Source organism: Drosophila eugracilis, unplaced genomic scaffold (genome assembly GCF_018153835.1).
Source record: "Drosophila eugracilis isolate 14026-0451.02 unplaced genomic scaffold, ASM1815383v1 contig_2152, whole genome shotgun sequence".
Lineage (NCBI taxonomy): Eukaryota > Metazoa > Arthropoda > Insecta > Diptera > Drosophilidae > Drosophila > Drosophila eugracilis.
The window spans coordinates 1,093,050-1,107,744 of record NW_024573036.1 but is presented as its reverse complement, the minus strand read 5'-3'; the positions used below and the strand labels follow the sequence as shown (position 1 = coordinate 1,107,744).

The 14,695-nt window shown below is 40.6% G+C and overlaps 2 protein-coding genes across 2 annotated transcripts; both read right to left on the bottom strand.

The window, feature by feature from the left end:
• Nucleotides 1-70: 70 nt before the first annotated feature.
• Nucleotides 71-13,824, bottom strand: LOC108111035 (macrophage colony-stimulating factor 1 receptor 1). Its single transcript, XM_041818109.1, is given in 14 exon segments — nucleotides 71-719; nucleotides 804-909; nucleotides 967-1,093; nucleotides 1,153-1,602; nucleotides 1,659-1,824; nucleotides 1,890-1,929; nucleotides 1,996-2,150; nucleotides 2,215-2,255; nucleotides 2,320-2,552; nucleotides 2,904-3,087; nucleotides 3,204-3,446; nucleotides 3,504-3,606; nucleotides 3,779-4,049; nucleotides 13,085-13,824. Coding segments are annotated over 13 exon segments (2,442 nt in total). The 5' UTR covers nucleotides 4,013-4,049; nucleotides 13,085-13,824; the 3' UTR covers nucleotides 71-359.
• On the bottom strand, nucleotides 6,039-8,467 carry LOC108111037 (facilitated trehalose transporter Tret1). The gene is given in 6 exon segments (XM_017220366.2): nucleotides 6,039-6,690; nucleotides 6,747-6,975; nucleotides 6,978-7,101; nucleotides 7,419-7,549; nucleotides 7,616-7,848; nucleotides 8,149-8,467. Coding segments are annotated over 6 exon segments (1,410 nt in total). The 5' UTR covers nucleotides 8,222-8,467; the 3' UTR covers nucleotides 6,039-6,070.
• Nucleotides 13,825-14,695: the final 871 nt, after the last annotated feature.

The following is a 14,695-nucleotide window of genomic DNA, read 5'->3' as shown; positions in this document are numbered from 1 at the left end:
TCACAGCACATCAAAATTACATTCGTATACAACAGACTGTGAAGTCTGCTTAATAAAATATCTTAAAAACTAGAGAGTCAAGGAATATTAATGGATGTATTTGATTTTAAATGAACATAAACTTTGTTCAAAACTAATCCGACAATCTACAACTTAATCAATACTAACTAAAGTTTTACTTATTGAAAAACTTTGTTCCACACTTTAAACTCAGCTGTAAGCACACAGAGACGGAGATGTTTGTACATTAAGGATAGTCGAGTACCAAGATACACTTATAACAATTATCGAATAAGGACGCTAAAGACAACATTACAAGCCAAACGATTATCAATTAAGGACATCTACTTATACTTAGTTTATTCTCTATTCTCACTAATCGGCGGAAAGACGTAATCATCACTCAGACTGTTGATGTCCACGTAGGTGGTCTTTGGACTGAGGACTCTGTACAGGGCGTCGAAGGTGGGCCGTTCCTCGGGCTCCTCCAGCCAGCATTGCAGCATAATGGTGTACACCTGCGGTGTGCAAATCTCCGGTCGCTCCAGACGGTTTCCAGCCATCAGAAATGGGATGAGCTCGCTGTTGCTGATCGTCGGGTAAGGCGAGGCCCCCAATGTACCAATCTCCCATAGCACTACCCCGTAAGCCCAGATATCGCTCTTGCTGGAGTAGACATTGTCGCGAATTGCCTCTATAGACAACCAGCGAAGTGGAAGCTTTATCATAAAAGGGGAAAATACCATAAAATGTGTATTTAAATTATCAGCTATAAACAAGATATAAACCAATCTTAATATTACCTTTCTCGTCCTTGTATTCGTGTATATTCCATGTCTGGAAAGCCCGAAGTCTGATATTTTCAGGGTCTTGTTGCTGTCAATCAATACGTTGCGGGCAGCCAAGTCGCTGTAAAGGAAAACTCAAAGTAAAACCTTTTCGCAGAATATCTACTGGTAGCCATACCGGTGCGTTATTTCCTGCTCTTCTAGAAACCGCATGCCATTGGCAATTTGCAGAGCGAAATTGTGAAGCTCTTTGTTGTCCAGTATATACTCAAAGACATCGTCGTCCTCCACAGTAGTGTAGGTGGCTGTATTATAAAAAAATTTTTCATTATTTCGTTTCAATTAGGAATTCAGAAAAGCTTACTCTCGGCAAAGGAGGGATTTGGTTGCCGGGGACCATTTGAGATTACACTGGAATCTTCCAGTGGCAATTCAACGGTCTGGCTTGATGCCTTCAATTCGATGTAGTTCACGCTGTGCGACTTTGGCGAAGAAGTACCATTAGTCCTGGTCGAAAGAGGTCTACAGGACGTGTAGTTGGCATTTCTGTTCTTCAGTTTGCTGGCCTCCTGGCGAACCGTTCGCAAATAGTTCAGCTGAAGCCAAATCGATTGAAATTGAGATTGTTACTTCAGCAAAATGTGTTTTTGTTAATTACCAAGTTGCCCTTTGCCCACGTACTCCATGATCATCAGGTAAGGTGGCTTGATGGTGCAGCAGCCCAGGAAACAGACGACGTTATGGTGCGTTCCCACGCCCTTGAGCATCTCTATCTCGGCCAAGAACTCTGCCACCTCATCCGCCTTCGGATTGGCTAAAAGGAAAGGTTTAACCTTCTACCTCTTAATCTTACGAGGGTCCTTAACTCACGTTTAAGCTGCTTCACTGCCACAATGGTAGTGCCCCTCATCCGGCGCAAGTTAATAGCATTGGCCTCGTGCACTTGACCAAAGGCTCCTTCGCCCAAAATCCTCCCAATTTGAATGGCCGAATGGGGAACCTCGAATATGTCTGCTAGCCCGAGGACCTGCGATTTCTGGAATGGCATTCGGGGAAATATTAGGATTACTGAGCATGGAAAAGCTGACGTCAATCACCAACCTCAACGTACTTGTCCACATAGTTAACATTATCCTCCATCCTGGAAGAAAAAAAGACACCTAGGGATTAGCAAAAATACGAAATTGCAACTCCATCCAAAACTCACTCAATGGCAGAAGCGGCAAAGGTTTGTATGTAGATCTGCTCCTGTTTTCGCAGCTTGGAAGTTGCCCTGGCCCTTCGCCGACGGACTAGCAGCATAATCAAGCCAGCCAGGATTATGGCAATCAGCATGCCGCTCATGACAATTATGGAGTTGCTCTGCTCGGAAAACCATTTGGAAAATTCAGACCGTATACTTTATAATATATTTATCCTGGCTTACCACACTGTCACCTTCGGTTAGCAGGACTGGATTGGCGGGCACTTTTTGAATAAAGAATTCAAATGTTAAATTAATGGGATTACCTTGATGAATGGACTAACTAACCTGGCACTTTGGTAACACTACGTAGCCCCTCGCAGCCCGAAGGATCGATAATGACGGCCTGCAAACTGATGGAGGCCTTCTCCTTGAGCTGCGTTCCCAATCCCAGCTTCACGGTGCCCTCAAATCCCTTGGGAGTTGGCCTGAAGTTGAGTTCGCTGAGTGTATAAACGCGGGTCATCAGGTGCTTCAATACCCCGCCCCAGGGAAGCGAGGGGTTTGTTTCCTCATTGATTCTAAAATTCAAATGTTTTTACTCATTAGTGCTCATTATACTCTGCTTAATTAATAATTTATCGGAAACCACAACATGAAATTCCTATTCATTTCCTTTGAAAAATATCAGAGTTCGGAAACAATGTTAAACAGACTGGAATTTTGCCTACCACATGAATTTTCAGGACAGTTTGCAAGTTGAGTTCAACATGATGATTAACAATGCTTGGTGGACTTAATGAAATTATCTGTTATTATAATCTGTATAATATGCAATAAGTTTTAATTGCTAGTATTAATAACACAATTCTGATTCAATTTGCAAGACTTCAAGACACTTTTGAGTTCCAATTCCTGCTGCAACTACTCACTTTAATTGCATTTTGTAAGATTTTAATGTTTCGTGCAGGTGGGAGCCCTGCTCCTTACGCAACAGCTCGCTGGCTAGGATCGATATGTTGATGCTGATTGTGTCGTTACTGAGCATTTTGGCCATTGCCAGGACCTTTGGTGGTGATGGCGCTAATTGGCAGGAGCACTTGCCCTCGAGGCACTCTGTTTCAAGAAACAAAAATTAATAACTATGTAAGATTCCAAAAGCAAATCTTTTTTATTATTTGGGAATTCTATTTGCTTTTAGAAACAATTTCAAGTGATTCCAAGAAACTCACGTGGAATATAGACGCGGGCAGATCGCCTCACCATCGCATTGGACGTCTCCACAATGACCTGGTACTGGCAGCCGAACATGTAGTTGCAGTCCACAGACTCCACGTTCAGGTTGGGATTTACGGGCAGGTAAATGAAGTGCGGCCCGGGACTGACCTTTTTCTGTTTGATCCCGTACTCGCTGCACGGCGCATCCGGGCAACGGCTGTTGTTCACGGCGCTAACAAGGACGTTGTAGGAAGTACCTGTAATCGAGTGAAACCATTTTTCATTTTTTTTTATTTGGAGAGAAAAGCACTTACCTTCCGGCAGATTATCCTGCCACCGCACTTGCAGGCGTGGAATTTTCTCCATGTAGAGCGTAACATTGGTGCTTAGCTCTGTGATTTCCCCATCAGGTGTGGGCTGTAAAATTTAAAGTAATCGGCGGGACCCCCAAAGAGTTATACATAAAATCAGAAATGGTTTTAGCTTTTAAATTTGACTTAAATGCTAGTGCATTAGTTAATACTTATAATGATTTCAGAACTTTGTAAGTAATTGCTTAATTAGCAATTTATATCTCAAATTTACTCACATGTAGACGCATCCTCGTTACAGGTTCCTGCATTTTTGTGCCTGGCAAACTGGTCACGTACCGATGCACTTCCATCGGAGCAGTTTGTAGTTCCTGAATTTGGACCAGTGATACCATTGTCGGATTGCTGGGTGTTGTGTTGTTTTCCCAAGAATCTTGGCCCACGGCCCTAGATGCTACCACCAGCAGGACGAACAACACAATCCTATTTCGAATAAGGTTCCAGTGATGCATTCTGATGGGTGCGTTTCCACATTATTGACTGCGATCACTGCAAGAAAGATGAGGAAAAATATGACAAATTATTAAACACTATATGCCAGTAAATTTCAGTTATAAAGTTTGTAACTGAGTTCACTAGAAAAAATAACAATCAAGTAAGAAATACGAGTATTTCAGACAATTTACATCAAAACAAAATCGTCTGATGTCGCTCTCATGGTATTTAATTAATCGATTTCGGACGCCACATTAAAAGTGAAAAGTAAAGTCACGCAGGAAAAACCGTTTGTCATTCGCGTTCGCACCCCGGGGTTTCACTCCCAGGTCGGAACGTCAATTCCAAAATGCGCACACAAATTATGTCACTTAATACGACTGTAAACAAGGATGGAAACTACGCAGGTGTGGAAATGGTACAAATTCAAACAGGACACTTAATTAATGATTGCCGTAGCTTTGGCGTTTTACGACCCCAGAAGCTAAATGAAGTGTGTCCTGCACTACCCAAATTCCTTCCCAATTTGAGCCACAATGCGAAGCCAAACTAATTATTCAGGGCTTCGAGCAAGTTGAACAAATATTTGTGCAGGAAACTGCCCTTTGTTGCTGATTGAAGTTGAGAAATAGAAGCTCTAAAAGTAAGAATAAACCTTAAAGTAGTCAACTGCACTCAAATAAGTTGTTTTTCCGAACAGTGAACACAAAGCGACACCTTTTCAGGTGATTGCACATTAGCCTAGCAGGTGTCCCCATCCTCTTATCAATAAGTGTGCCTTTATCACCATAAACATCGACACTTAAAAGTGTGTTCGGTTAACAAGTCAATTTCGTTAAACGACCGGTCAAGTGGAAAGCTCAAATGTGTTTCGGTCGTCCACACCCTTTAAAAGTGATTCAAATTAAAGAAGTTTTATGGGATTGCGTAAGAGAATTCTTTTTAAATCTTTCATTAATAGAAATCAACTACAAGTTAAGGAAAATATTACGAGTGGGAGGAAGTTAAACGTTCATTTTTGGTTAGTTCTTAAAATAATCAATGTAATCAAAGCAGAACGGTCAACGGAATAACTTATCGGTAATAATCCAAATGCCGCTGATAGAGCTTAATCGATTGCCTACAGATGTGTATAAGTAGAGTATTTAACGACTGCGTTCATAAATTTTAGCAAAAATAGGTGTCTGTATTGATTAATAATAGAATAAATGGAAAAAATGGGTTCCATCCTGGCGTAAAAGGGTGATCAACTCTCAGTTTTCGGGAGTCATAAATAACAGTCCACGCCTATCAGTGATCCTATCGGTATCGCAATCATAATGATTCAGCAAGTTGCCCCTTATTTATGCCTCGTCTCGATATTTCCAACGACCTATTCCAAGAACACTCGACATTTCCTTGACTTTAAACCAACTTCTGAAAAACTAATTTGGCAATAAAATGGTTTTACTTCTGGAATGAAAAGTACGTACCAAATTATGAACAGCACCAGCAAACGAATTAAGTTGTTTGGAAACATTCGAAACATTGAACATTAATACAAGGATATCTTAAAGTTTTCAGAAAGTACTTAATTAAATAAGTTTGCAATTTTAATGCACATCATTAGCTTACATGACAAGGCTTCTTATCCGTTTGAAGAATAAGTTTGCCATGATTTTCAATTAGTATCAACAGATTGGAGGTAATCTCTCAAAAGCGAGCTTTTGCAAGGGATTATATAAACTTTAATTAATTAAGGGCAATGACATATGCTATTAAACTTATTTTGTACTCAATTTCCCCAAAATTAAGGGTCTTCCTTCCCCTAGCATAGCACCTGCACATGTCTAACACATCCGCCGCTGGTGGGGATTAATGCGAGTGCTGATGAATAAAAATGCCAACAAAACTAATTGTTTGCACGACATTAGATGATGACCGGTAGCTGGTAGCCGGGTCATAAATTAAGCCCTGTCTGCTCCGCTTTTTTATTGTTCCCAGCCCGTGCTTTGTTTTGGTTTAATGCCCCCCCCCGACAAAGGAAAACCACAACATGGGAACTTCTAACCATCTGAACTTTATTTTTCAAAAGATTAGTCATACATAGAACGCCCCTTGGTCTCCTCCAGGCAGACTACCACGTAGAAGAGGCAAATGGCACTGACGGCGCCACAGAACCACATGGTGGCCGCCAGGCCCAAATGGAACATCATCAGCGGGAAGGTCTTCAGCGAGGTGAAGGCGAAGAAACTGAGGCAGCCCAGGCAAAAACTGGTGGCCACCGCCCTGATCCTTTGCGGTAGAATCTCTACCAAGACCACCATCGTCACCGAAATGACACCCACATTAGCTATGAAGATGATGAAGGCCATTAAGGTCACGGGCAGCCAAGCGGAAAATGCCGCAAGTTCTTCTTCCTGCTCCTCCGCAAAAAAGGCGTACAATCCAAAGGCGGAGGTGCCAATTCCACTACCGGCACAGGATATGATCAGCAGGATCCTGCGGCCATGACGATCCACCAAATATATGCTGGCCAAAGTGCCCAGGATCTGCACAGCTCCAATGATAATGGTGCTCGTATTGGGATCCAGCTGGGTGTGCACCGCATCAAATATGTTGGACATGTAGTTGATGAAGGCGAAGGTGCCTGTGAAGATGTTGGCTATCATCAAGACCAGACCCGTGGCCAGGGCCTTTAGGGAGCGCTTGGTGACTGCAGGGATATTAAGTTATATAAGTTAAGTTCAATAGTTCTCGAAAACCACTTACGGAAATCGGAAAGGGCAAGACTGTTGTCATCGGTGTCCTTGTGTTGCTGTTGAATCGCAACTCGCATCTCATCGAACTGTTTCTGATAGGCCCGCTCCTCCTCCTTGGGAACATTGGGACCGTCACACCGACGATAGAACCTCAGGGAACGCTCGGCTTCCTCCTCTCGCTGCCACCTAATCAACTGTTGCGGTGGCTCCGGATAACGAGTGGCCAAAATCACATATAGGAGACAGGCAGACCGACCACGGCACAAGGAATCACGTGGTAAGCAATGTGCGAGGACACCACAAAGCCAACCATTATTCCCGTATTCATCGTGAGGGTGAAAAAGGAGCACAGACGACCTCGAATGCTAAGGAACGGTGGTGGTAAAAGTCCATTATCGAAAAAGTAAATTACGAAATTCGACCGCAATTTTCGACATTTGTTCGTATCGAATGCCAAATGTGGTTATATTAGAGATTACATAATGTTATTTAAGAATTTTCCAAATTGTATAAAAAACAACACCAATAGCACGCATACGCCATGTTAGACTGCAACACTGGGCAATATAGCAGTTCTATGGCTTGCTAAAAGAACTCTATTGTAAATTTCGATTGACTTGATTGGAAACAGATGGCTTACAAAAAAGTTCAATAAAATTGTTCACGTGTTCCATTTCCTTACCTGTTGTCGGCGATTTCCCCGATGAAAATTGGTAGCACGACGAACATTCCACCGCCAGTTAGACCAGCACACACCCGCGCCACATAAAGCCACTCGATGCTCTGGGCGAAGTAGAACAGGAACCAAATGCACTAGGTTCATGAGGAATATCATCAACATGACATTTTAAGTCCCATCAACATTGCACTAAAACTCACCGTGTGGGGAACTGCCAGAGCGTAAATCGACACTTTCCGGCCAAAACGGTTCATTATGTAGGAAAAGGAGAAGTTCCCGGAAATTCCACCGATGCTGATGACAGCTCCTAGCCAGGAGGCCTCGGCCACGTCAATCCAGAAGGGCAGAGGCGTCTCTTCGCTGGACATCAGCTTTGGCAGCATGGGCGACAGCCAACCAAGGGCGATGCCATGGCAGAAGGTTATCAGCGTGGCTACAAGAATATTTAGATCAACACATGACATCATCTCTGAAGAGCGAATCAACAGCTCAAGTGGCTCATTTGCATAGGCACACGCGTGAAATTGGAAATTGAAATTTCACCCGTCAACTTTGTGTCAACTTTTTGGGCGTGTGATGAGAAGCCTTTAAGTGGGCGGCGATTCATGGCTTCCACAAATCTGCTTTAAGCCTTCCAAGTTCTTTGTCCGCAACATGACATGGATTCGCAAAAGACCCAAAACTTTCCACTACCCAGTTGAGCTGTAAATCCGTCTTATCATCATGAACATACCACTCAAAGAGACCAACAGTTGGCGGCGGAACTGCGGCTGAAAGATGCCCGATTGGAATATGTTGAGCAGCATCCTTCCGCTTGATCCTTGTGAGAATCCTTTGGTTTTAAATAACTAAGTTTACTTATAACTTATAACTTCTACGGGTTGATCCTTGGATCTTGTATATCACAGTTTGAGGGCTTCGGTGGAGAGCAGATCCTAGGTTGCCTTAAAGGTCTTGGGAGAAAACTTTAAGCTCCGGTATTCTTTTTCCATGCTCTGTGCCCTTGAGGGTTGCTTGAAGGTAACTTGAACGGAGTAACTGTCGTCCAAAAATGGCTTGTGAAATAGGCGCCGCAGCCCCATTTATACCAAATTCGTATCTAAATCTGTGGGTAAACAGCTACTATTTCATCTAAGAAACAGCCAACGATTACGCAGTTTGCGAGTATGGAGGCAGCGCCAGATTACGGGATCCATCACAGCGCTTGTCTGGGTGGGCGGTGGCCCACCGGAGCTGTTGCTCCGTAATGCTCGGCACACATCAGTAAATCTTCCAAGCAGGCGTCGCGTCATGTCTTGGCTCCTCCAATTATGGACCAAGTTCACGACTTGTTGGCAAACGGAAACGAGTAAATAAAATTCCGCTTCAGCTGTGACATCTTCGCTCGGCTGGAGTTATGTTCCGCGGGTTCGGTTATGCAGTGGATTCCCTGACCTACGCGCACTTGTTTGCACTCCAAACAGCATTTGCGTAGTACAAATAATAAAACATGCGCGCTTTAAAGGCGTCACTTAATGTGTTTTAGAGGCACACTATTACGTTGTACTAACACTTGGGGTGACACTGTTATTAGATTCGAACGCGCACGTGGTGATACTTTTCTAGGCCAAAAACGAATGTTTGGGAGGAAGTGTTTGCTTTAAAATCATTGAATTACCCTCTGATGATTCAGAGGTAATTCACATAAATTTCTTTACAATTTTCTTTTCTTATGATTCCTAGTTACCAAGTTACCTGACCTAGGCTAATTTATTGGCACCATTTACGTAGTAAGAAAAGTAAAATGAGGCACAAGGACTTAGACTGTTGAGATATAAATAAAACGAAGTTACCTTGGCAATATATTTAATAATATTATTATTTAAAAAGAGAACCGTTCTTAGACTTATAAGGAGTTTTAGAAGTTCTTCCTTTTGTCACTCGGCCAATTAATCGGTATTGCTGGGTCCAAAGTTAACAGAACGCTTGTATTTTCCCACAGTATAGTAAACTTTATAGAGGGGCACTAAGATAAACATGTTTTTTGTTTATAGATAACAATCAAAATATTTGGTTGGATGAACTAATTTACCGCACTCCGATGTGTCGCTTCACAGCTAATTGCAGCGAACAACATATAACAAATTTCAAAAACATACAACTATGGTTTTCCAATGTTTTTGGAACAACATACGTAGTCGTACTCTGTATATGTATCATTTAGGAAAGATAAGAATCAAGCAAATGGCTTCGTTTTTACTGCCCTGATATAATGATGATGATTTAGTATGGACTTTGATTTGTCAACAACTCCTGATTATGGTTTATGATTTCTGCCAATGGTGTGGACCTACGAACCTTACGTCAAAGAGGTCCTTTTTCTCTAGTCATGAGTGAGTCATTTTAAAAATTTAAAATGATTCGTTTTAGGCTATAGCTCAACGGCTTACTTAACGCCATACTCACTTTAGCAAAGTGACCAGCACATTCTGTACATAAGCAGTTTGAGATTCAATACCTCCCACATTTGAGATTCAATATCTCCCACATCTCCCACATGACGCATTTTAACCATTTTGGGGAGGGAAACACACACTGTAGATAACAGATTGTAAGAGAAATGGAAGCCTGTCAAGAGTTTTTGTGTGAAATCGCGTGATAAGTGCAAAGAACATGGCAATCAATAAGAGAAACTTAGCTAGTCGCAGAACATACATAAAATTTCCAGATATTATGTGCTCTAAATAAAGCCCATTAATAGCCTTGTCACCCTCTTAACGTGAGGTAGGTGCCTTGACTCCGATTCTGTCTAACCACCTGACATCTAAAGCTCTGCAAAGACCAGACCAAGACGAGGAGTACTCATAAATTAAATGCCCTGTATTTTAATCAATTGATAAGTTTCTGGCACTGGTAACTAAGGGCCGGCGAGCAAACAAAAAATGAGTTCAGTTATGAAAACCAAAGTGTAGTTAAAACAAAAAAATAGAAAGTGTGTAGCGGCTTTTTAACAATTTCTGGTCATACCTGAGCTATATATTCTGATGACAACTTAAAATGCCGGGATAACCCAGCTGGGATCAGGAATTCAATCTTTTTTTGCCATCGATAGTTATAAAATGGAAAATATATACCTGTCAAGAGCAACGACTTTAAGCCCTTATCTGAACTGCTGTTTTTACCTGGGACCTGAGACTGGGGGCCCACATTTGATAGGAGAATGTGTAGAAATTCAGTGCTCTTGAGTTTTTGGGCTCGATTCGAATTTCGGTCGCGTCATCGTACGGGCTTTTTTCTAATCGTTATCGCCCACTCGATTTATTGATAAGTTCAATTTGTTTTCCATTTCACGGCAACTTGAACAATTTGTTTTGGTTTGCCGATTCTGTTGGGAAAAAGTACACACAGCTTTCAACAGCCGCTAGCAAAGACCTAATACCTTGCGTGTTGCTGAGGCCCAAATGTGAAGAGCCCATGCGAAAATGATAAAATAGGCGTTTATGGTAATTTAAAAATATATTGCCAAGGAGTTCATAAAATAATGTATAACTAATTTCGGTTATTTCGGCTATTTCGGTGCAGACTTTGAATGATAAGCCACCAACAAACCAAACAACTTAAGTGCCCGAAAATGGACTTTACACTGGAGATGAATGTGCGCAAGCCATCGAACTGGTTGAGTCCAGATATAGGTATATATGTCCATATAATATATTTTGGAAATTCCCACTAATTGTCGAGGTATATCAGCAATATAACCAAACCAATTAATTTCGGTCTCACAATTTTGCAGTGGTCAATGGTCAGTGACGAGGTCGAATTCAAGGTAAAAACTAATAAAGTGGGTTCATTTTAAGGACTGTCAAATACATTTATATGCAGAGAAACAGATACTAAGAACTAATCGATAACATCATAAATTATCGAATTTCCATTTTGGAAAAAGCATGGCAAAAATAAACGAAAGACCCTTGAAGTTGGTGTGAGTTTCATCGACCCTGGACTTGTTTGCCATATGCGGCAGCCTTTTAAAGCTTTGAATGTCTGGGTCCAATGGCAACTACTCGTAAAATAATTGATGAGATACTACGACGACCGCCATTATATACAAACATTTAAGTGTGTTCGTGAGATAGTACAGAAAACACACTGAAGAGAAAACAATTTGACAATAACAAAAAACCAGGGAGAGAAATAAGTTATGACGTCTAGCAAACATCTGCGCGAATTCGTGATTTATCAGGACTGAAATGTTTTTGGAAACAGCATTAACTTATTTCTACATATGGTTTTTGCATTGCAAATTGAAAAACTTGTGCTTCACAACTTATAATTTGATAAATTTTGAAGAGAAAGTAAATTCCTACCAAAAAATAATTTACTGCTGAGAAGAAACAGTTTAAAAATCCATACAGCCAAATAGGTTTGTTGTTTATTTGCAAAGTTTAAGTTTTCATAAATGTAAACTGCTTCTGTAGGATCATACCAAAAATTTAGTAATGTATAAGGAATTTTCCTTTTATGTAAAAAGCCATGAAAAACTAATATTCTGAATCTGCAAAATTTGTTTGTTTACTTCTTCGCGCTCTGCATTTAAACAAACTGTTTCATTTTAGCCTTTTAAGTTACACCCCTTTGATTTTCGTTATATAAAATTCGCACTTTAATGGAAGTTTTTGGCATTTTATTTACATTGCCATTTGAAATTCCCGTTCTGTTTGTGCGGTTTGTCAAAATATAAGACCCGAAAGGATACTGGAAAATATTTATCTTTGAAAGGCAAGAACTCCTTGCGTCGATTTTCAAATTCAAATAGCCAAAACCTGGAATGAGGAAGTTGTGGAATTTAAATAATTTAACCAAGCTAATTGTTGAGTTCGAGGCAATGCCCATAGAAGTTGGGGTGTTTGGCTCTTTGGCTGCCATTATTTATCAATTGCGGCGCGTGTTTAAGTAGATTAAATGAGGCTACTTAATCATGTGCAGGGTATATATATTGATACCGTATTTGTGTTGTTTTTCCCCCTTAGTTGACCATGCTCTCAATAATAAATAACATGCTTTTAAGCTGTAATAAAAAGCGGGGTGAGAGAACCCCAGGCCAGGTGTGGGCATGCTAAAACAGTGTGATAATTTTTAGTTCAATAATTAGTGGAGTAACTAAACTGACAGAGTGTATATATAGCTCTAAATACGACGCACAATCACCAACACTGGGTAAAAATGGCGACACTTTGCTTATCACTTAAAGTGGCCGCTACCGCCCCAAAAAAAAAGAGAAAAAAGAATACAAAATTAGTGGCCGAAAATCGAAAAATAACCGTAGCACAATCTAATAGAAATTAAAATGCTCCCGCCTGTGGGTCGAAAGGGGGTAAATGCCATTTATGTACCCTGCCATCCATTTACCAAAATGGGGCGTGAGCCCTGGCAATTACCTGGGTGAGAAATCGTCGCCCCATCTAGATTGATCGGAGTCAACTGAAATATCAATTGCGCAGTGCGTGCCGCAATTGAAGCGATCATCAATAACGAACGATAAAAATAATGCACCGAACACGAGAAATTACTAGGGAATTCCGAGAAATTCCTCAGGCTTGTGTACCCCCGAAAAAGAATGCTATCTAATCAAGAACAGTTCGGAGGCTCAAGCCCAGAAACTCTAATGATTCAAATACTTTTGGACTCACCATTTGGGGTTTACTCCTCCGTAGAGTCTCTATGGGATTGTTGACTTTTCAGCTGATGGCTTCGGACGCAATCATTTCAAGTTTTTGTTTACGTTCAACACTTTTTCGGCTATTTGTTTTCACCTCAACCCCCGAAAATAAACATTCACTCGTCGAATTTGTATTATTTTGAGGAATAAAAGAAACAAACACTGGGGCTAGTTGTGGGGGCAGGGAAGTGGATATCCCAGCGCACAGCACTTATGCGGGATATTTGCAAAATAATTAAATTTCCGTTTGTCCGTTTACACATTCATTCATATAAATTTCAAATAGAATTTCCACTTTTTGTTTACAGATAGATATTTATTTTTGAACTTGTTGGATTTGCATTAAATATGATTTCCTTGATTTTTTCCACATTTTACGAAGCACTCTCTCTCAATGTGCATATTTAATGGATATGCTTATTTTGCTTATCCGTTTCCGCTTTCACTAACAAAAGACACGTCTCACTTTGTTTGCACCTTACTTGAACTGAGATATTTACATTTTTTTATTTATTTTCTTCTTTTTATTTTTAATTATTTTTTGATCGAGGCATAAATTAATCCCAATTTCAATTTAAAGCCGTTACGGTTTTCGCTTTGAAACGCGCGCCAATAGTTGGTAAAAAGATGACCGAACGATGTAACAAATCAACCGGTATTGCCGAAAAATCACGTAACCGGCGCGGAGTCCGAACACGTTGAAGCAACAAGCGTTGGTGGCGGAATGATAACAATTACCAACGGCCAAGTGTTGCTCCTGCACTCACCGAGAGCTTTTACGCAAAAGTTTCACGCTATGCGTTTTTTTTTTTGGGTGTCGAAAGCGTTTTTTGAGCGTGTGAATGGGACAGTCAGTATCAGATAAAAGGGAATTTGTATAATTTATATACATAAGTGTGATATTATATATAAATGATGATCCTCCTATCTCCTATCATTCCATCTTAGGTAGTACCCAAATTTTATGATTTAAATTTAAATATTATTAAACTCTTTGGTAAATAGTTAGATAATGAACAGAACATAAAACATTCTTCCTATTTTACAATATTCAAATTTTACCGCCAATGCGCATAACAAAATAATGGATATGGCAACGCTAATAAGTAGTGGTGAGTTTAAGCAGCTGTTTAGGTGGGTAGGGAAATGTCCTAACGCTTTTTTAAATATTGTACATAGGTTGCCAGATTGCACATTACGAAAATGTTTGAAATTAAAATTAAAAGAGAGTTTGGAATCCTGTTGTTTTATGATATAAAACAAATCAAACGTTGTTTTTTAAGTGTTTAGTAGATAAACTCAATAGATACATCAGTTTTTATTGACTGCCAGTAACAAGGTGTGCAATAATCATCACCGAAACTGGTTTGACTAGTTTATTCGCCTGTTCTTTGTTTGACTGCGAAATGCAACTAAGAAGCGGGAAAACAAAGGAGTTGGGAGGAAAACCTCCCTCGTGGAACGTACCCAAAAAGAGCAGCAACAGTATAAATGAAAATAAAAGCACCCCCGCCTAAGAGAGAAGCCAACGATTTATAAACAAACCCATTAGAACGAGGGCGTAGTTTGGTGGGGGCTATAC